The sequence below is a fragment of the Oncorhynchus keta genome, unplaced genomic scaffold (assembly GCF_023373465.1).
Source record: "Oncorhynchus keta strain PuntledgeMale-10-30-2019 unplaced genomic scaffold, Oket_V2 Un_contig_4463_pilon_pilon, whole genome shotgun sequence".
Taxonomy (NCBI): domain Eukaryota; kingdom Metazoa; phylum Chordata; class Actinopteri; order Salmoniformes; family Salmonidae; genus Oncorhynchus; species Oncorhynchus keta.
Genome location: NW_026287782.1, coordinates 90497 through 110168, shown reverse-complemented (window position 1 = coordinate 110168; position 19672 = coordinate 90497). Strand labels below are relative to the sequence as shown.

Here is a 19672-nt window from a genome sequence, read left to right as displayed (position 1 = left end):
TCCAGGTGGTTCTCTGCGGGGGTTTAACACTGTGTTCCAGGTGGTTCTCTGCGGGGGTTTAACACTGTGTTCCAGGTGGTTCTCTGCGGGGGGTTTAACACTGTGTGTTCCAGGTGGTTCTCTGCGGGGGCTCTGCGAGGATTCCTCGGCTGCAGCAGATGATCAAAGATCTGTTCGCTGACGTGGAGCTGCTCAGCTCCGCCCCTCCTGATGAGGTCATAGCGGTCGGCGCAGCGATGGAAGCGGGCCTTCTAGTCGGGCGGGAGATTGGCTCCTCCCCAGAGTCTGTTACCGTGGAAGCCTGTGTCTCAGACATTCTGCTCAAGGTACACAGACACACACACAGATCAGTGACTAATAGAGTAGCTTCTGATTGGCTAATCTGTGTGATTGACAGGAGGTGGATGAAACAGGGGCTGAGGTGTTCTCTGTGCTCCTCCCCTCGGGCACGCCCCTTCCTGCTCGGCGACATCACATCCTGTCTGGTCCTGGCCGCCTGGCATCCCTCTGTCTGGAGCTTTACCAGAAAACCACAGAGCAGCCAGAGAGACTGGCCAAGGTACGTAAACACACACACACAACCCCTCCACCAGAGAACCAGAGACTGGCCAAGGTACGTACACACACACACACACAACCCCTCCACCAGAGAACCAACAGCTCTCTCTTATCTGCAGATTGTTCTGAGAGACCTGGAGACCAAAGAGGACAACCATGACATTGATGCCGTGGTGACCATGAAGAGGTAACACCCTGTGGACTGGACCTTGTATTTGGACCTGTGTGTGTGTTTCAGCTGTGGACTGGACCTGGTATTTGGACCTGTGTGTGTTTTCAGCTGTGGACTGGACCTGGTATTTGGACCTGTGTGTGTTTCAGCTGTGGACTGGACCTTGTATTTGGACCTGTGTGTGTTTCAGCTGTGGACTGGACCTGGTATTTGGACCTGTCTGTTTTCAGCTGTGGACTGGACCTTGTATTTGGACCTGTGTGTGTTTCAGCTGTGGACTGGACCTGGTATTTGGACCTGTGTGTTTTCAGCTGTGGACTGGACCTGGTATTTGGACCTGTGTGTTTTCAGCTGTGGACTGGACCTTGTATTTGGACCTGTGTGTTTTCAGCTGTGGACTGGACCTTGTATTTGGACGTGTGTGTGTGTGTGTGTGTTTTCAGCTGTGGACTGGACCTTGTATTTGGACGTGTGTTTTCAGCTGTGGACTGGACCTTGTATTTGGACGTCTGTGTGTGTTTTCAGCTGTGGACTGGACCTTGTATTTTGTGTGTGTGTGTGTTTTCAGCTGTGGACTAGACCTTGTATTTGGACCTGTGTGTGTGTGTGTGTGTGTGTTTTCAGCTGTGGACTGGACCTTGTATTTGGACCTGTGTGTTTTCAGCTGTGGACTGGACCTGTGTGTTTTCAGCTGTGGACTGGACCTTGTATTTTGGTGTGTGTGTGTGTTTTCAGCTGTGGACTGGACCTTGTATTTTGACCTGTGTGTGTGTGTGTGTGTTTTTCAGCTGTGGACTGGACCTTGTATTTTGACCTGTGTGTGTGTGTGTGTGTGTGTTTTCAGCTGTGGACTGGACCTTGTATTTGGACCGGTGTGTGTGTGTGTGTGTGTAACCTGTGTGTGTGTGTGTAACCTGTGTGTGTTTCAGGGACGGCTCTCTCCATGTGAGCTGTGTGGAGCAGAACAGTGGGAAGACTGAAGCCATCAGTATATCAGCAGCCTCCTGATTTCACCACCAGCTCCGAGTTAATGTCACTATACTTGTTGAAGTTCCTTTTAAAGTTTAAATAAAGACATTTTGGTTTAACTTGGTTCCTTTATTCTCTACAGTTCAGAACAGCTACAACAGACTTTATTCTCTACAGTTCAGAACAGCTACAACAGACTTTATTCTCTACAGTTCAGAACAGCTACAACAGACTTTATTCTCTACAGTTCAGAACAGCTACAACAGACTTTATTCTCTACAGTTCAGAACAGCTACAGCAGACTTTATTCTCTACAGTTCAGAACAGCTACAGCAGACTTTATTCTCTACAGTTCAGCGTTAGCCTGACAGGAGCAGACTCCAGTTGAGACCACAGAAAGACTGTGTTCCCTACTGAACATTTCCCAGGGTGGTCGAGGAGTAGCTGTGGTTTCTCTTGGCCCTGATCGGCCAGGTGTGCATATAGGGCATGACTATGGTGTCTCTATAACAAAGTAGGGTATGGTCTGTGTAGATAATGCTATGGCCCCACACATTAAATCATATATATATGCATTAATCAATTGTCTGTTTTTGTCCAACTTCAAGTCAATTATTTTCGGGTGAGGAAGACATTGTCAAGAACCCACAGTCATCCATTGAAAAACCATCATCTCACATATAACCTAACATTGAGGACTTCCACCATTTTAAAGTGGTCACCTGGATGGAATGATCAGAGTTAAGGTTCAGACATTACTAAGCTACTGTATATCATGGCCAGTTCCGGTCTGCTTAAGGTGATTGCTCTCCCATAGGCACCAATGCATTAGCAGCTGGGTTTGGTCTGTTCAGCTCATTGACTGTATATGAATCAGAAGAAACTAGTGGGTGGAATGTGTCGCTTTCTCTTCCCTCTGTCTATATACAAAGAGGTAGACAGGGTCAGAGGGACTGACTTCCTGTCCTGGTGACCACTTCCTCTCCAGCGGCCAGTCTCCTGTACAGATCGCTGAGGTCGTCTGGTCCAGGTGTGTGTGAATCTGGTGTGGTCAGAGGGACTGACTTCCTGTCCTGGTGACGACTTCCTCTCCAGCGGCCAGTCTCCTGTACAGATCGCTGAGGTCGTCTGGTCCAGGTGTGTGTGAATCTGGCGTAGACAGGGTCAGAGGGACTGACTTCCTGTCCTGGTGACCACTTCCTCTCCAGCGGCCAGTCTCCTGTACAGATCGCTGAGGTCGTCTGGTCCAGGTGTGTGTGAATCTGGCGTAGACAGGGTCAGAGGGACTGACTTCCTGTCCTGGTGACCACTTCCTCTCCAGCGGCCAGTCTCCTGTACAGATCGCTGAGGTCGTCTGGTCCAGGTGTGTGTGAATCTGGTGTGGTCAGAGGGACTGACTTCCTGTCCTGGTGACCACTTCCTCTCCAGCGGCCAGTCTCCTGTACAGATCGCTGAGGTCGTCTGGTCCAGGTGTGTGTGAATCTGGCGTAGACAGGGTCAGAGGGACTGACTTCCTGTCCTGGTGACCACTTCCTCTCCAGCGGCCAGTCTCCTGTACAGATCGCTGAGGTCGTCTGGTCCAGGTGTGTGTGAATCTGGCGTAGACAGGGTCAGAGGGACTGACTTCCTGTCCTGGTGACCACTTCCTCTCCAGCGGCCAGTCTCCTGTACAGATCGCTGAGGTCGTCTGGTCCAGGTGTGTGTGAATCTGGCGTAGACGGGATGTCAAAGTCCGATGACACCTGAGACTCCGTTGGCTCTGATTGGTGAGTGTGGCTGCCACTCTCCTCCCCCTCAGCATCCAGATTGGTCAATGCATCTCCCTGACACCGGTCTTCTGATTGGATGAGCAGGCTTTCAGCCTGACTCAGGCCTCGCCCAGCCGAGAGAGGACTTGACGGCGAGGGGAGTTTGGCGTAGTCATCAACAAACAGCTCTGGGGTCTGGGAGCCTGTGATTGGCTGGTTTGGTGTGGAGTGAGAGGGGCTTGTGTTCGAGCAGGAGTGTGATTGGCTGGTTTGGCTGTCCGTCAGTATCTCCGTGGTGAAAAACTCCTCCCAGCGAGGAGGGGTGCCAGAATTAGACACAGACCCCTCGTCTCTCTCCCCACCTCTCTCTTCTTCCTCCAGGTCTCTCTCCTCCTCATCATCATCATTAGATTCGGTACAGTCCATGTAGTCTCCTGTGATGAGAGGCATGTGTGTTAGGGGTAGAGGTTCGTCGGGGGGGTTAGGGAGCGTTGTGGGTGCGGCCTCCTGCATCATCACCCTCTTCCTGACAGGGGCCAGGTCCGCCCCCTCAAACAGCCAATCGGCACAGTCCACATCTGGTATAAACAACAGAGCCAATCACAAAGCAGTGAAATAATGTAGAAAGGATGGTTGGAAGGGATAGCTGGCTGTGGTCAGGAGAGAGAGTCTCACCGTGGGTGTGCTGCTCTGGTCTGGTGCGTTTCAGTGTTCCCAGAGGTCTGTAGATCACAGTGGAAGAGGACACGTCCCTACACATAGACTTCAACCTGGAGACATACGGTTACACATTCACACACATACGGTAACCAATGCAGTGCATTTGGAAAGTATTCAGACCCCTTCCTTGTTCCACATATTGTTAGGTTACAGTCTTATTCTACAATGGAGGAAAACAATTATTCAATCCATCTACACAGAAAGCTGATTCACATCAGGGTCAGACCTGATTAGTATTCAGACCCTTTGCTCTGAGACTCAATTGAGCTCAGGTGCATCCTTGTTTCCATTCATCATCATCAATGTTTCTACAACTTGGGAGTCCACCTGTAAATGATTTGGAAAGGCTTGCTCTTGACCGGGAGAGCAAAACCCAAGCCATGAGGTTGAAAGAATCCTCCGTAGAGCTTCGAGACAGGATTGTGTCGAGGCACAGATCTGGGGAAAGGTACCAAAAGATATCTGCAGTATTGAAGGTCCCCAAGAACACAGTGGCCTCCATCATTCTTAAATGGAAGAAGTTTGGAACCACCAAGACACTTCCTAGAGCTGGCCAAGAACCTGATGGTTACTCTGGCAGACCTCCAGAGTTCCTCTGTGGAGATGGGTTAACCTTCCAGAAGGACAACAATCTCTGCAGCACTCCACCAATCAGGGCTTTATGGTAGAGTGGCCAGACGGAAGCCACTCCTCTGTTAAAGGCACGACAGCACGCTTGGAAGTTAGCCAAAAGGCAGCTAAAGGATTCTCAGACCATGAGAAACAAGATTGAACTCTTTGGCCTGAATGCCAAGTGTCACGTCTGGAGAAACCAGGCGCCGCTCATCACCTGGACAATACCATCCCTACGGTGAAGCATGGTGGTGGCAGCATCATGCTATGGTGATGTTTTTCAGCGGCAGGGACTGAGAGACTAGTCAGGATCTAGGGAGAGATGAACGGAGCAAAGTACAGAGAGATCCTTAGGACATCAGACTGGGGCGAAGGTTCACCTTCCAACAAGACAACGGCCCTAAGCACACAGCCAAGCCAACGCAGGAGTGGCTTTGGGACAAGTCTCTGAATGTCCTTGAGTGGCCCAGCCAGAGCCCGGACTTGAACCTGATCGAACAGCTCTGGAAAGACCTGAAAATAGCTCCGCAGGGACGTTCCCCATCCAACCCGACAGGGCTTGAGGATCTGCAGAGAAGAATGGGAGAAACTCCACAAATACAGGTGTGCCAAACTTGTAGCATCATACCCAAGAAGACTTGAGGCTATAAACTCTGCCAAAGGTGCTTCAAAGTACTGAGTAAAGGGTCTGAATACTTATATAAATGTGATATTTTTTAAATATTTGATACATTTGCAAAAATGTCTTGCTTTGTTATTATGGGGGTATGAGGAGAAAAAACAAACATTTAATCAATTCTAGAATAAAATTGAAAACAGCAAGGGTCCTAAACAGCTGCCCTGGAGAATGCCTGATTCTACCTGGATTATGTTGGAGAGGCTTCCATTAAAGAACACCCTCTGTTCTGTTAGACAGGTAACTCTTCATCCACATTATAGCAGGGGTGTAAAGCCATAACACCCTCTGTGTTCTGTTAGACAGGTAATTCTTCATCCACATTATAGCAGGGGGTGTAAAGCCATAACACCCTCTGTGTTCTGTTAGACAGGTAACTCTTTATACACAATATAGCAGGGGGTGTAAAGCCATAACACCCTCTGTGTTCTGTTAGACAGGTAACTCTTCATCCACATTATAGCAGGGGTGTAAAGCCATAACACCCTCTGTTCTGTTAGACAGGTAACTCTTCACATTATAGCAGGGGTGTAAAGCCATAACACCCTCTGTGTTCTGTTAGACAGGTAACTCTTCATCCACATTATAGCAGGGGGTGTAAAGCCATAACACCCTCTGTGTTCTGTTAGACAGGTAACTCTTCATCCACATTATAGCAGGGGGTGTAAAGCCATAACACCCTCTGTGTTCTGTTAGACAGGTAACTCTTCATCCACATTATAGCAGGGGGTGTAAAGCCATAACACCCTCTGTGTTCTGTTAGACAGGTAACTCTTCATCCACATTATAGCAGGGGGTGTAAAGCCATAACACCCTCTGTGTTCTGTTAGACAGGTAACTCTTCATCCACATTATAGCAGGGGGTGTAAAGCCATAACACCCTCTGTGTTCTGTTAGACAGGTAACTCTTCATCCACATTATAGCAGGGGGTATAAAGCCATAACACCCTCTGTGTTCTGTTAGACAGGTAACTCTTCATCCACATTATAGCAGGGGGTGTAAAACCATAACACACATGTCTTTCCAGCAGCAGACTATGATCAATCATGTCCAAATCTGCACTGAAGTCTAACAAGACATCCCCCACAATCATTTTATCATCAATTTCTCTCAGCCAATCATCAGTCATTTGTGTAAGTCCTGTGCTTGTTGAATGTCCTTCTCTATAAGCATGCTGAAAGTCTGTTGTCAATTTGTTTAGGGTGAAACAGCATTGTATCTGGTCAAACATCATTTGTTCCAGAAGTTTACTAAGGGTTGGTGGTAACAGGCTGATTGGTTGGCTATTTGAGCCAGTAAAGGGGGCTTTACTATTCTTAGGTGGCAGAATGACTTTAGCTTCCCTCCAGGCCTGAAGGCCACACACTCTCTAGTAGGCTTGGATTGAAGATGTGGCAAATAGGAGTGGCAATATCGTCTGTTATCATCCTCAGTAACTTTCCATCGAGATTGTCAGACCCTGGTGGCTTGTCGTTGTTGACAGACAACGACAATCACCTCCTAGACACTGACTTTACGGAATTCAAAAGTACAATTCGTGTCTTTCATTATATGGTCAGATATACTTTGATGTGTAGTGTCAGTGTTTGTTGTGGGCATGTCATCCCTAAGTTAGTGTCAGTGTTTGTTGCTGGCATGTCATCCCTAAGTTAGTGTCAGTGTTTGTTGCTGGCATGTCATCCCTAAGTTAGTGTCAGTGTTTGTTGCTGGCATGTCATCCCTAAGTTAGTGTCAGTGTTTGTTGCTGGCATGTCATCCCTAAGTTAGTGTCAGTGTTTGTTGCTGGCATGTCATCCCTAAGTTAGTGTCAGTGTTTGTTGCTGTCATGTCATCCCTAAGTTTGCTAATCTTGCCAATGAAAAGTCATTAAAGTAGGTTGCGATGAATGAGCCATCTGTTTCAATGAATGATGGAGCAGAGTTGGCTTTTTATCCCAAAAATGTGATTTAAGGTTCCCCAAAGCTTTTTACTATCATTCTTTATATCATTTAACTTTGTTTCGTAGTGTAAGGGGTTGGGGTATGGGTATTAGGGGTTGGGGTATGGGTATTAGGGGTTGGGGTATGGGTATTAGGGGGTTGGGGTATGGTTATTAGGGGTTGGGGTATGGGTATTAGGGGTTGGGGTATGGGTACAGGGGGTTGGGGTGTATTAGGGTTGTGTATGGGTATTACTAGGGGTTAAAAGGTTATTAGGGGCTAGGGAGTATTAGGGTTGGGAGTAGTATTAGGGGGTTGGGGGTATGGGTATTAGGGGTTGGGGTATGGTTAAAGGTTGGGGCATAATGGGGGTTGGGGAATGTTGGGGACTGGGGTATTAGGGGTTGGGGTGTAGAGAAGACATTCAGTGTATAGAGGATGACTGGCTCACAGCTCCGTGACATCAGCGTGAGTTCGGCCAATAGGAATGACACTGGGGTAGATGTTGATTGGCTGGAGATAAGACAGGAAGTCTTTTATCTGGAAACAGGAAGAACAGAAGAGTATCACACAGAGGCAGACAGGCACAGACCGAGGCAGACAGACAGATAGGAGGGCAGGTATCTCACCTCAGAGTAGGATGAGTGGAAGGAAAAGCAGGCTCTGTAGGAACTGGCACCTGTCCTGAAAACATTACACATCTGTGTAAGATAATGTGTATGTGTTTTTCTGTGTGTTTCTCTGAGTGTGTGTGTGTGTGTGTTTCTCTGAGTGTGAGTGTGTGTGTTTCTCTGAGTGTGTTTGTGTTTCTCTGAGTGTGTGTGTGTGTGTGTTTCTCTGAGTGTGAGTGTGTGTTTGTGTGTGTACCTGATGATAACCTTAGTCCTCTGGGTTCTCTCTCCAAACCACATAGTGGAGGGTTTGATACTGATGATGTTTAGAGGAGTTCCATCTGATGCCGAGGAGCCACACGGCAGCCTGCTGGCAGGAACAAACTCCTCCTCCTACACAACGACATGTTTCTATTGGTTAGGACTCCTCATCCTACACAACGACATGTTTCTATTGGTTAGGACTCCTCATCCTACACAACGACATGTTTCTATTGGTTAGGACTCCTCCTCCTACACAACGACATGTTTCTATTGGTTAGGACTCCTCATCCTACACAACGACATGTTTCTATTGGTTAGGACTCCTCCTCCTACACAACGACATGTTTCTATTGGTTAGGACTCCTCCTACACAACGACATGTTTCTATTGGTTAGGACTCCTCATCCTACACAACAACATGTTTCTATTGGTTAGGACTCCTCCTCCTACACAACGACATGTTTCTATTGGTTAGGACTCCTCCTCCTACACAACGACATGTTTCTATTGGTTAGGGCTCCTCATCCTACACATGTTTCTATTGGTTAGGACTCCTCATCCTACACAACAACATGTTTCTATTGGTTAGACTCCTCCTCCTACACAACGACATGTTTCTATTGGTTAGGACTCATCCTACACAACGACATGTTTCTATTGGTTAGGACTCCTCATCCTACACAACGACATGTTTCTATTGGTTAGGACTCCTCATCCTACACAACGACATGTTTCTATTGGTTAGGACTCCTCCTCCTACACAACGACATGTTTCTATTGGTTAGGACTCCTCATCCTACACAACGACATGTTTCTATTGGTTAGGACTCCTCCTCCTACACAACGACATGTTTCTATTGGTTAGGACTCCTCCTCCTACACAACGACATGTTTCTATTGGTTAGGACTCCTCCTCCTACACAACGACATGTTTCTATTGGTTAGGACTCCTCATCCTACACATGTTTCTATTGGTTAGGGCTCCTCATCCTACACATGTTTCTATTGGTTAGGGCTCCTCATCCTACACATGTTTCTATTGGTTAGGGCTCCTCATCCTACACATGTTTCTATTGGTTAGGGCTCCTCATCCTACACATGTTTCTATTGGTTAGGGCTCCTCATCCTACACATGTTTCTATTGGTTAGGGGTTTCTAAGAGAAAGGGGGCGTGTAGCAGCGTTACCTTGGGGTGACGGCAGGCATGGATCTGAGTGGCTCGATCCGTGGTCACATGACTCAGAATCTCTGGCATCTTCTTAAACATGTCCAGGCTTTTCACATGAATCTACAACACACCACGTGTCATTATTTGTCATGCTTAACAAAGTGTGTGTTTAAAATAAATCTTATTTGGTATCGGTGTCCCATCCATGGGACAGTTGAGCTAACGTAGGCCAATGTGATTAGTATGAGGTTGTAAGTAACAAGAACAGTCATATCTGATATTGTCAGAAAGCTTAAATTCTTGTTAATCTAACTGTACTGTCCAACGTACAGTAGCTATTACAGTGAAAGAATATCATGTTATTGTTTGAAAACTTAGTTATTAATAAACAAATTAGGCACATTTGGGCAGTCTTGATACATTTTTAAGAAATGCAATGGTTCATTGGATCAGTCTAAAACTGTGCACATACTGCTGCCATCTAGTGGCCAAAATCTAAATGTCACCTAGGCTGGAATAATACATTATGGCCTTTCTCTTGCATTTTAAAGATAAATGGTACAAAAAAAAGCTATTTCTTTGTATTGTTATTCTCCTACATTCATTTCACATTTCCACAAACTTCAAAGTGTTTCCTTTCAAATGGTACCTAGAATATGCATATCCTTGCTTCCGGAGCTACAGGCAGTTAGATTTGGGTATGTCATTTTAGGTGGAAATTGAAAAAGGGGGCGGATCCTCAAGAGGTTTTAAGTGTTGGTCACCTACCTGTGTGTGAAACTCGTCCCCCAGGTTAGTGAAGAGGTATTCATATCCATATGCAGCTTTACAATTCAGCCACACTGTATGGTACACACTCCTACTGACCCAGTCCTGTACCAGCCCCCGGATAGCATATAGACACGTCTCCTACACACACACACACACACAGTCCTGTACCAGCCCCGGATAGCATGTAGACACGTCTCCTACACACACACACACACACACACACACTGTACCAGCCCCCGGATAGCATGTAGACACGTCTCCTACACACACACACAGCCACACCACCCCCCGACACATGTACACACCCCACACACACACACACACACACACACACACACACACACACTCTGCAGCTCTCTCCCCTGAAGCTCTCTCGCTCTATAGATCTCTCCCTGTGTAGCTCTCTCTCTCTCTCTGTGTGTAGCTCTCTCTCTCTGTGTGTAGCTCTCTCTCTCTGTGTGTGTAGCTCTCTCTCTGTGTGTCTGTGTAGCTCTCTCTCTGTGTGTGTAGCTCTCTCTCTCTGTGTAGCTCTCTCTCGTGTAGCTCTCTCTCTCTGTAGCTCTCTCTCGCTCTTGTAGCTCTCTCTCTGTGTAGCTCTCGCTCTCTCTGTGTAGCTCTCGCTCTCTCTATGTAGCTCTCTCTGTGTGTAGCTCTCTCTCGCTCTGTGTAGCTCTCGCTCTCTCTATGTAGCTCTCTCTGTGTGTAGCTCTCTCTCGCTCTGTGTAGTGCTCGCTCTCTCTCTCTCTGTGTGTAGCTCTCTCTCTCGCTCTGTAGCGCTCTCAGAATCCCACACACTCACCCTGCTGGGGATCTGGTAGAAGCGAGGGTCGTAAAAGGTGGAGTCCAGATACACACTCTTGATGTCTTTCACCCTGAAACAACACAACACACTGTCTGGCATTGGAACTGAGGACCACTGTATATTGCCTAGGTTTATGTAAAGAAAAAAGTATTTAATAAGAATATTTCATTCATTCAGATCTAGGATGTGTTATTTTAGTGTTCCCTTTATTTTTTTGATATATATTACTTACAGGACGACTGATCCTGTTGAAGTGTACCTATGATGAAAATTACAGGCCTCTCATCTTTTTAAGTGGGAGAACTTGCACAATTGGTGGCTGACTAAATACTTTTTTGCCCCACTGTGTGTGTGTGTATATGTATGTACGTATGTACATATGCGTGTGTGTATGTATATGTATGTGTGTGTGTGTGTGTGTGTATATGTATGTAAGTGTGTGTGTGTGTGTGTAATTGGTGGCTGACTAAATACTTTTTTGCCCCACTGTGTGTGTGTGTATATGTATGTACGTATGTAAGTATGTACATATGCGTGTGTGTGTGTGTATGTGTGTGTGTGTGTGTGTATGTATGTGTATGTAAGTGTGTGTGTGTGTGTATGTATGTAGTGTGTGTGTGTGTGTGTATGTGTATGTGTGTGTATGTATGTACGTGTGTGTATGTATGTGTATGTAAGTGTGTGTGTGTGTATGTGTATGTAATGTGTGTGTGTGTATGTGTATGTAAGTGTGTGTGTGTGTGTACCTGCTCCCAGAGTCAGTTTTACATCTTAGCTAGGAAATGATAGTTAGAAACAGTGGTGTAGCAGGCACCCCTGAGATCATTTAGTCAGTACATCTTAGCTAAAATGATAGAAACAGTGGTGTAGCAGGCACCCCTGAGATCATTTAGTCAGTACATCTTAGCTAGGGAAATGATAGAAACAGTGGTGTAGCAGGCACCCCTGAGATCATTTAGTCAGTACATCTTAGCTAGGGAAATGATAGAAACAGTGGTGTAGCAGGCACCCCTGAGATCATTTAGTCAGTACATCTTAGCTAGGGAAATGATAGAAACAGTGGTGTAGCAGGCACCCCTGAGATCATTTAGTCAGTACATCTTAGCTAGGGAAATGATCGTTAGAAACAGTGGTGTAGCAGGCACCCCCGTGAGGCTCAGAGCGTTAGAGGGCCCTCACCCCCAAAAATATCACACTGTCGCTATTTCTAAATAGCCCAGAACGCAGTAGCTGTATATCACCCAAGTCTAACTAACACACACAAGCTAGGTGATACCACAAACACAAGCTAGGTGACACCACAAACACAAGCTAGGTGACACCACAAACACAAGCTAGGTGACACCACAAACACAAGCTAGGTGACACCACAAACACAAGCTAGGTGACACCACAAACACAAGCTAGGTGACACCACAAACACAAGCTAGGTGACACCACAAACACAAGCTTAGGTGACACCACAAACACAAGCTAGGTGACACCACAAACACAAGCTAGGTGACACCACAAACACAAGCTAGGTGACACCACAAACACAAGCTAGGTGACACCACAAACACAAGCTAGGTGACACCACAAACACAAGCTAGGTGACACCACAAACACAAGCTAGGTGACACCACAAACACAAGCTAGGTGACACCACAAACACAAGCTAGGTGACACCACAAACACAAGCCAGGGTGACACCACAAACACAAGCCAGGTGACACCACAAACACAAGCTAGGTGACACCACAAACACAAGCTAGGTGACACCACAAACACAAGCTAGGTGACACCACAACACAAGCTTGACAGGTGACACCACAAACACAAGCCAGGTGACACCACAAACACAAGCTAGGTGACACCACAAACACAAGCCAGGTGACACCACAAACACAAGCTAGGTGACACCACAAACACAAGCTAGGTGATACCACAAACACAAGCTATGTGACACCACAAACACAAGCTAGGTGATACCACAAACACAAGCCAGGTGATACCACAAACACAAGCCAGGTGACACCACAAACACAAGCTAGGTGACACCACAAACACAAGCCAGGTGATACCACAGAACACAAGCTAGGTGACACCACAAACACAAGCTGGGTGACACCACAAACACAAGCTAGGTGACACCACAAACACAAGCTAGGTGACACCACAAACACAAGCTAGGTGATACCACAAACACAAGCTAGGTGATACCACAAACACAAGCTTTGAGGTGACACCACAAACACAAGCCAGGTGACACCACAAACACAAGCCAGGTGACACCACAAACACAAGCTAGGTGACACCACAACACAAGCTAGGTGACACCACAAACACAAGCCAGGTGACACCACAAACACACAACCACTAGGGTGACACCACAAACACAAGCTAGGTGACACCACAAACACAAGCTAGGTGATACCACAAACACAAGCCAGGTGACACCACAAACACAAGCTAGGTGACACCACAAACACAAGCTAGGTGACACCACAAACACAAGCTAGGTGACACCACAAACACAAGCTAGGTGACACCACAAACACAAGCTAGGTGATACCACAAACACAAGCTAGGTGATACCACAGACACAAGCTAGGTGACACCACAAACACAAGCTAGGTGACACCACAAACACAAGCTAGGTGATACCACAGACACAAGCTAGGTGACACCACAAACACAAGCTAGGTGACACCACAAACACAAGCTAGGTGACACCACAGACACAAGCTAGGTGACACCACAAACACAAGCTAGGTGACACCACAGAACACAAGCTAGGTGACACCACAAACACAAGCTAGGTGACACCACAAACACAAGCTAGGTGACACCACAAACACAAGCTAGGTGACACCACAAACACAAGCTAGGTGACACCACAAACACAAGCTAGGTGACACCACAAACACAAGCTAGGTGACACCACAAACACAAGCAAGGTGACACCACAAACACAAGCTAGGTGACACCACAAACACAAGCTAGGTGACACCACAAACACAAGCTAGGTGATACCACAAACACAAGCTAGGTGACACCACAAACACAAGCTAGGTGACACCACAAACACAAGCTAGGTGACACCACAAACACAAGCTAGGTGACACCACAAACACAAGCTAGGTGATACCACAAACACAAGCTAGGTTATACCACAAACACAAGCCAGGTGATACCACAAACACAAGCTAGGTGACACCACAAACACAAGCTAGGTGACACCACAAACACAAGCTAGGTGACACCACAAACACAAGCTAGGTGATACCACAAACACAAGCTAGGTGACACCACAAACACAAGCTAGGTGACACCACAAACACAAGCTAGGTGACACCACAAACACAAGCTAGGTGACACCACATACACAAGCTAGGTGATACCACAAACACAAGCTAGGTGACACCACATACACAAGCTAGGTGATACCACAAACACAAGCTAGGTGATACCACAAACACAAGCTAGGTGACACCACAAACACAAGCTAGGTGACACCACATACACAAGCTAGGTGATACCACAAACACAAGCTAGGTGACACCACAAACACAAGCTAGGTGACACCACATACACAAGCTAGGTGACACCACAAACACAAGCTAGGTGACACCACAAACACAAGCTAGGTGACACCACAAACACAAGCTAGGTGACACCACAAACACAAGCTAGGTGACACCACAAACACAAGCTAGGTGACACCACAAACACAAGCTAGGTGACACCACAAACACAAGCTAGGTGACACCACAAACACAAGCTAGGTGACACCACAAACACAAGCTAGGTGACACCACAAACACAAGCTAGGTGACACCACAAACACAAGCTAGGTGATACCACAAACACAAGCTAGGTGACACCACAGACACAAGCTAGGTGACACCACAAACACAAGCTAGGTGACACCACAAACACAAGCTAGGTGACACCACAAACACAAGCTAGGTGACACCACAAACACAAGCTAGGTGATACCACAAACACAAGCTAGGTGATACCACAAACACAAGCTAGGTGACACCACAAACACAAGCTAGGTGACACCACAAACACAAGCTAGGTGATACCACAAACACAAGCTAGGTGATACCACAAACACAAGCTAGGTGACACCACATAAGCACACATACATGCACGCACACACAGTACTCACATGACCGAGCCTGGACAGTGACCTGCAGGAAGCAGAGTCACCACAAGTTCTTCTCTCTGTGGACACACACAATATCAGTCATCAAAGAGTCAGTCATACAGCAAACTGACAGCGATCAGCCCTTATGACCCTCTATATATGTTGTAATGATGAACCGGTGTCGTACCTCTCCTGAAGCCTCGTCTATTAAAGTGATTAGTGTGGGACTCTCCAGTTCCAAAGCAACCTAGACAAACAGAAGCACGTCAAAATTACACAAAACACATGTTGCCTAGCAATAGGTCCATAACTAAGATTTTTGACAATTAACTACTTACTATGTGATCTTCCCAGAAGGCATATTTTGGATTGCTCAGCAACAGTTCCTTAGTTACAAATGAACAGTACAGTTTGACTGTCAGACTGGAACAAATGAACAAAGACAGTTTGACTGTCAGACTGGCACAAATGAACAAAGACAGTTTGACTGTCAGACTGGCACAAATGAACAAACAAAGTTTCACTGTCAGACTGGCACAAATGAACAAAGACAGTTTGACTGTCAGACTGGAACAAATGAACAAAGACAGTTTGACTGTCAGACTGGAACAAATGAACAAAGACAGTTTGACTGTCAGACCGGAACAAATGAACAAAGACAGTTTGACTGTCAGACTGGAACAAATGAACAAAGACAGTTTGACTGTCAGACTGGAACAAATGAACAAAGACAGTTTGACTGTCAGACTGGAACAAATGAACAAAGACAGTTTGACTGTCAGACTGGAACAAATGAACAAAGACAGTTTGACTGTCAGACTGGAACAAATGAACAAAGACAGTTTGACTGTCAGACTGGAACAAATGAACAAAGACAGTTTGACTGTCAGACTGGAACAAATGAACAAAGAGTCAGTTTGACAGTGAGATAGAAAATAAGTCAGACCGTCAAACCGAACAAATGAACAAACGAACTCATTTTGACAGTAACGTTAGACCTTCAACATCAGTTAGCCATCCTTTGTTTCACTGAACTTTCACACCATCAAAATAAAACCTGAATTTCAACTTTCTTTTCAAATAGAGGCCCCTTCTTCACCAGCAACCTTCATGTGATCTGCAGAAAATGCATGATGTAAAGTAGAGCTAACGTTAGCTAGTTACATGTCCACTGTGTGCCAGTTAAGAGCACATACTGGCTGAGTTATCTTTAGCTAACTTACCATAACTTGTTCACTCGATCTCACTGTTCCTAGAGATCTTCTTCCTTTACCTTTGTGGCAGTGAGATAGAAGATAAGCCCTTGCATGTAGATTCTCCCTGTCAAACCGATCCAGCGACATGTTGGGATACTCCTTCATGCGACCCGCGAACGAACTCATTTTGACTGAAGATTAGATTGATTGTGCTCATTTAGCAACCACCTTGAAAGAAGAAGACATTTCGGAAAAGAAGAAGAAGAAGAAGAAGAAGAAGAAGAAGAAGAAGAAGAAGAAGGAAGGAAGGAAGGAAGGAAGGAAGGTTCATTTCCCTCATATATCTTGAACCCACTCGTTAGCTAAACGAGCTGACATTTCCACTGTCAGCATTTTGGTCGGGATACTTGAAAGAAGTTCCTAAGAAAATAAGAAGAACTGACTTGCCTAGTTAAATAGCTGCCGTTAGCTAAACCACCTAGTGGATGGGAGACAAAACGTGTCCACTGTCAGCATTGTATCGGAATTTAAACCTGCTCACAATAACGACGTTGCCAGCATTTATCTGTGCTACCAGTATTACCATAACAACACCTTGTTAAAGAAGAAGAAGGAGAAGAAGAAGAAGAAGAAGAAGAAGAAGAAGAAGAAGAAGGAAGGAAGGTTGGGTTGCCAGCATATATCTGTGCTACCAGTATTACCATAACAACACCTTGTTAAAGACCCACTGTTCCCAGGCCGTCATTGAAAATAAGAATTTGTTCTTAACTGACTTGCCTAGTTAAATAAATGTAAAATAAACAAGAAGAAGAAGAAGAAGTAAGGAAGGAGGGAAGGAAGGAAGGGAGGGAGGAAGGAGTATTGGGTTGCTCGGCAACTAAAGACAAGCCTCCTCGTCATCATCTCTTGGATCTGTGAGTTTTGCCCCGTTCAGCTGTAAGTAACATGTGGTATCAGCTACTTAATCAAATTGGGAAACAAATGTATAGCTAGCTAGCCAGATTCAGTCTATTTTCTAACTGTGACTTCTATATTATATCATAGCCCGAAGCTAGTGCTAGCAAGTTTAATTCAAATATTGGCGTTAGCTAGTTAGCTACTGTACGTTTGGCAACGTTACTGTGCAAATTCAATTCGATTGGTTTCGGGCACGAATATTAAAACTGAAATCAGCTTAAGAAATGTATAGATAAAATGTTTTCGGCAATAAGATGGTTAGTGTGTAAGAATTAAGAGAGCAGTTCTGCCTGCTCTCCCCTCTACTATTTCCTGTACCGAGACTGGCTATCTGACAAGTGGTCGGCAGAACCACCTGCTGCACCCATCTGCTCTATCCCCCAGGACAGGAGGACGGGGAGAAAATAGAAAATCAGCCTTACCCTACTTCTGCCACCCAATTCATATTCAGGATGCCCCTCCCCATATAACCTACTATGTAATTGCCATTCTTTTAAAATTGTGTTTTTTTGTTTATTTAGTTTTCCTTTATGTATTTCAGTGTCCATGACTGTCATGTCAGTATATAGAGATACTTGAACTTGTCTAACTGAGCCCACTATTTGCTCCTGTAGGTCGCCTGTGGACATCCTCTCTGCAGCATAATGTCTTGTGCAGCCTACTTAGATGGCAACGCAACGCCAAAGTCCATGAGCAGAGCCAAACAATGGACTGACGAGGTGGAGAACTTATACAGATTCCAACAGGCAGGCTACAGAGATGAACTGGAATACAAACAAGTAAAGCAAGTTGACTTGGTAAACAACTTAAATGAATCATCATCACTGGCTAAAAGCATTGCCACTGACAGTTGGTTCACTGCAAGATGAATGTGTCACTGTGGCATTGCTTCTTTGTCTTAGATCGACAGGTGGCCTGAGACTGGGTTTGTGAAGAAGCTTCAGCGTCGAGACAACACATTCTATTACTACAACAGAAAAAGAGAATGTGAAGACCGGGAAGTCCATAAAGTGAAGGTCTATGCATATTAAGTCAGGAGTGTCCAGCAATCTCTTTTCCATTTTGAATATCTTTTGACGTGTTTTTGAAGAAGACGTCTGTAGGAAGGAAGGCAGCATCATCCCAGCTGTGGAATGTAGACCAGTTCACTGAATAAAGGGTGTGAGGCTGAAGCTGTCTGATGTGTGTGAACCTGTGATGGGAGGTATGTGTGTGTTATAAGGGTCCTTTTGATGAGTGTTTTGTTGTGGATCCAGATGAACTATTGAACTGTGTGAGAGGGGATTATAGTCTGGGGCTATCACACCCTCATCATGTGATATTGTGACGTTAGTATGAGGACTGGGATTACCGTCAACAAAATAAAATACCTAAAGTCTGACCCCTAACAGGGATATTCACATACCAGTACACTAACTATGATTCACATATACCAGTACTCCCAAATACAACATAGAGCTGCTGAGCACATGTTCTGCTGCATGACATTCATGGTTATTCTATAAACATACATTTCTATATGAATGTTGTGTAAAGTTGCATCCTCCTGTGGGGGATATGGGGCTCAGTTAGAGTGGACTGAGAGCTGAACTGGTATGACAGTTAGCAGGTGGGTAAAACACTACAACTATTTGGGTTAAGTATTGGTCCTGACGAATATACTTACAAGTCTACAATGATCATTCATATGATATGAAGATAACGACTGGATTTTCCACAGGTGTAAAGTATTTCAGTCAAATTACTGGAAAGTTCTACTTAAGTAGTTTTTCTGGGTATCTGTACTTTACTATTCATATTTTTTTACAACTTTTACTTCACTACATCCCTAAAGACAATATTGTACTTTTTATTCCATACATTTTCCCTGACAACCCAAAGCACTCTTTACATTTTGAATGCTTAGCAGAACAGGAAAATTGTGAAATTGACACACTTATCAAGAGAATGCGTGGTCATCCCTACTGGGTATGTTCTGGCGGACTCACTAAACACATGTATGTTGTGTAAATAATGTCTGAGTGTTGGAGTGTGTCCCTGGCTATCCATACATTTTCAAAACAACAATTTATACTTTTACTTTTGATATTTAAGTATATTTTAGCAATGCAATCTACTTTTGATACTTAAGTATATTTAAAACCAAATACTTTTAGACTTTTACTCAAGTAGTATTTTACTGGGTGACTTTTACTTAAGGTATTAAGGTATCTATACTTTTACTCAAGTATGACAAATTGGGTACTTTTTCCACCACTGGGATTTCCACAAACATTTCTGCCGAATGGTGTCCCTAAAAAGGTTTGCATTAATCTACACTCATCAAATCAATTAAAACAGACCCATTAATGCATGTGAAATAGGTTAGTACACTGTATTGAATCATGTCA

The 19672-nt window shown here is 45.2% G+C and overlaps 2 protein-coding genes and 4 long non-coding RNA genes across 20 annotated transcripts; 4 read left to right on the top strand and 2 right to left on the bottom strand.

Annotated features, from left to right (window-relative positions):
* The first annotated feature begins 73 nt into the window (after nucleotides 1-73).
* LOC127924689 (heat shock 70 kDa protein 14-like) lies at nucleotides 74-1818 on the top strand. The gene is made up of 4 exons (XM_052509403.1): nucleotides 74-326; nucleotides 398-559; nucleotides 678-745; nucleotides 1660-1818. The coding sequence occupies exons 1-4, from the start codon at nucleotides 159-161 to the stop codon at nucleotides 1736-1738; spliced, it is 477 nt and encodes a 158-aa protein (XP_052365363.1). The 5' UTR covers nucleotides 74-158; the 3' UTR covers nucleotides 1739-1818.
* On the bottom strand, nucleotides 753-1631 carry LOC127924692 (uncharacterized). Its single transcript, XR_008118607.1, has 3 exons — nucleotides 1368-1631; nucleotides 1015-1134; nucleotides 753-973 (listed from the first exon to the last, which is right to left on the bottom strand). It is a non-coding gene; the product is annotated as an uncharacterized LOC127924692 (long non-coding RNA).
* Nucleotides 1819-3176: 1358 nt separating the features above from the next.
* LOC118383256 (protein artemis-like) lies at nucleotides 3177-16511 on the bottom strand. The gene is made up of 13 exons (XM_052509402.1): nucleotides 16459-16511; nucleotides 16187-16219; nucleotides 15468-15552; nucleotides 15317-15376; nucleotides 15151-15206; nucleotides 10989-11079; nucleotides 10187-10327; nucleotides 9437-9538; nucleotides 8243-8379; nucleotides 8005-8059; nucleotides 7827-7915; nucleotides 4123-4217; nucleotides 3177-4025 (listed from the first exon to the last, which is right to left on the bottom strand). The coding sequence occupies exons 1-13, from the start codon at nucleotides 16509-16511 to the stop codon at nucleotides 3310-3312; spliced, it is 1713 nt and encodes a 570-aa protein (XP_052365362.1). The 3' UTR covers nucleotides 3177-3309.
* LOC127924691 (uncharacterized) lies at nucleotides 5348-7491 on the top strand. Of its 4 annotated transcripts, none has more exons than XR_008118602.1 (3): nucleotides 5348-5695; nucleotides 6022-7029; nucleotides 7106-7491. It is a non-coding gene; the product is annotated as an uncharacterized LOC127924691 (long non-coding RNA). The 4 variants fall into 4 exon arrangements; XR_008118604.1 differs by having other exon boundaries at nucleotides 7068-7209; XR_008118606.1 differs by lacking the exon at nucleotides 5348-5695 and adding an exon at nucleotides 5727-5895.
* On the top strand, nucleotides 13101-15151 carry LOC127924690 (uncharacterized). 12 transcript variants are annotated; one of them, XR_008118598.1, is made up of 3 exons: nucleotides 13101-13186; nucleotides 13516-13722; nucleotides 14000-15100. It is a non-coding gene; the product is annotated as an uncharacterized LOC127924690 (long non-coding RNA). The 12 variants fall into 12 exon arrangements; XR_008118601.1 differs by lacking the exon at nucleotides 13101-13186 and adding an exon at nucleotides 15104-15151 and having other exon boundaries at nucleotides 13388-13722; nucleotides 14000-14896; XR_008118596.1 differs by lacking the exon at nucleotides 13101-13186 and having other exon boundaries at nucleotides 13388-13722; nucleotides 14000-14850; nucleotides 14966-15140.
* Nucleotides 16512-17911: 1400 nt separating the features above from the next.
* LOC127924688 (uncharacterized) lies at nucleotides 17912-18663 on the top strand. Its single transcript, XR_008118589.1, has 2 exons — nucleotides 17912-18061; nucleotides 18185-18663. It is a non-coding gene; the product is annotated as an uncharacterized LOC127924688 (long non-coding RNA).
* The last annotated feature ends 1009 nt before the right edge of the window (nucleotides 18664-19672 follow it).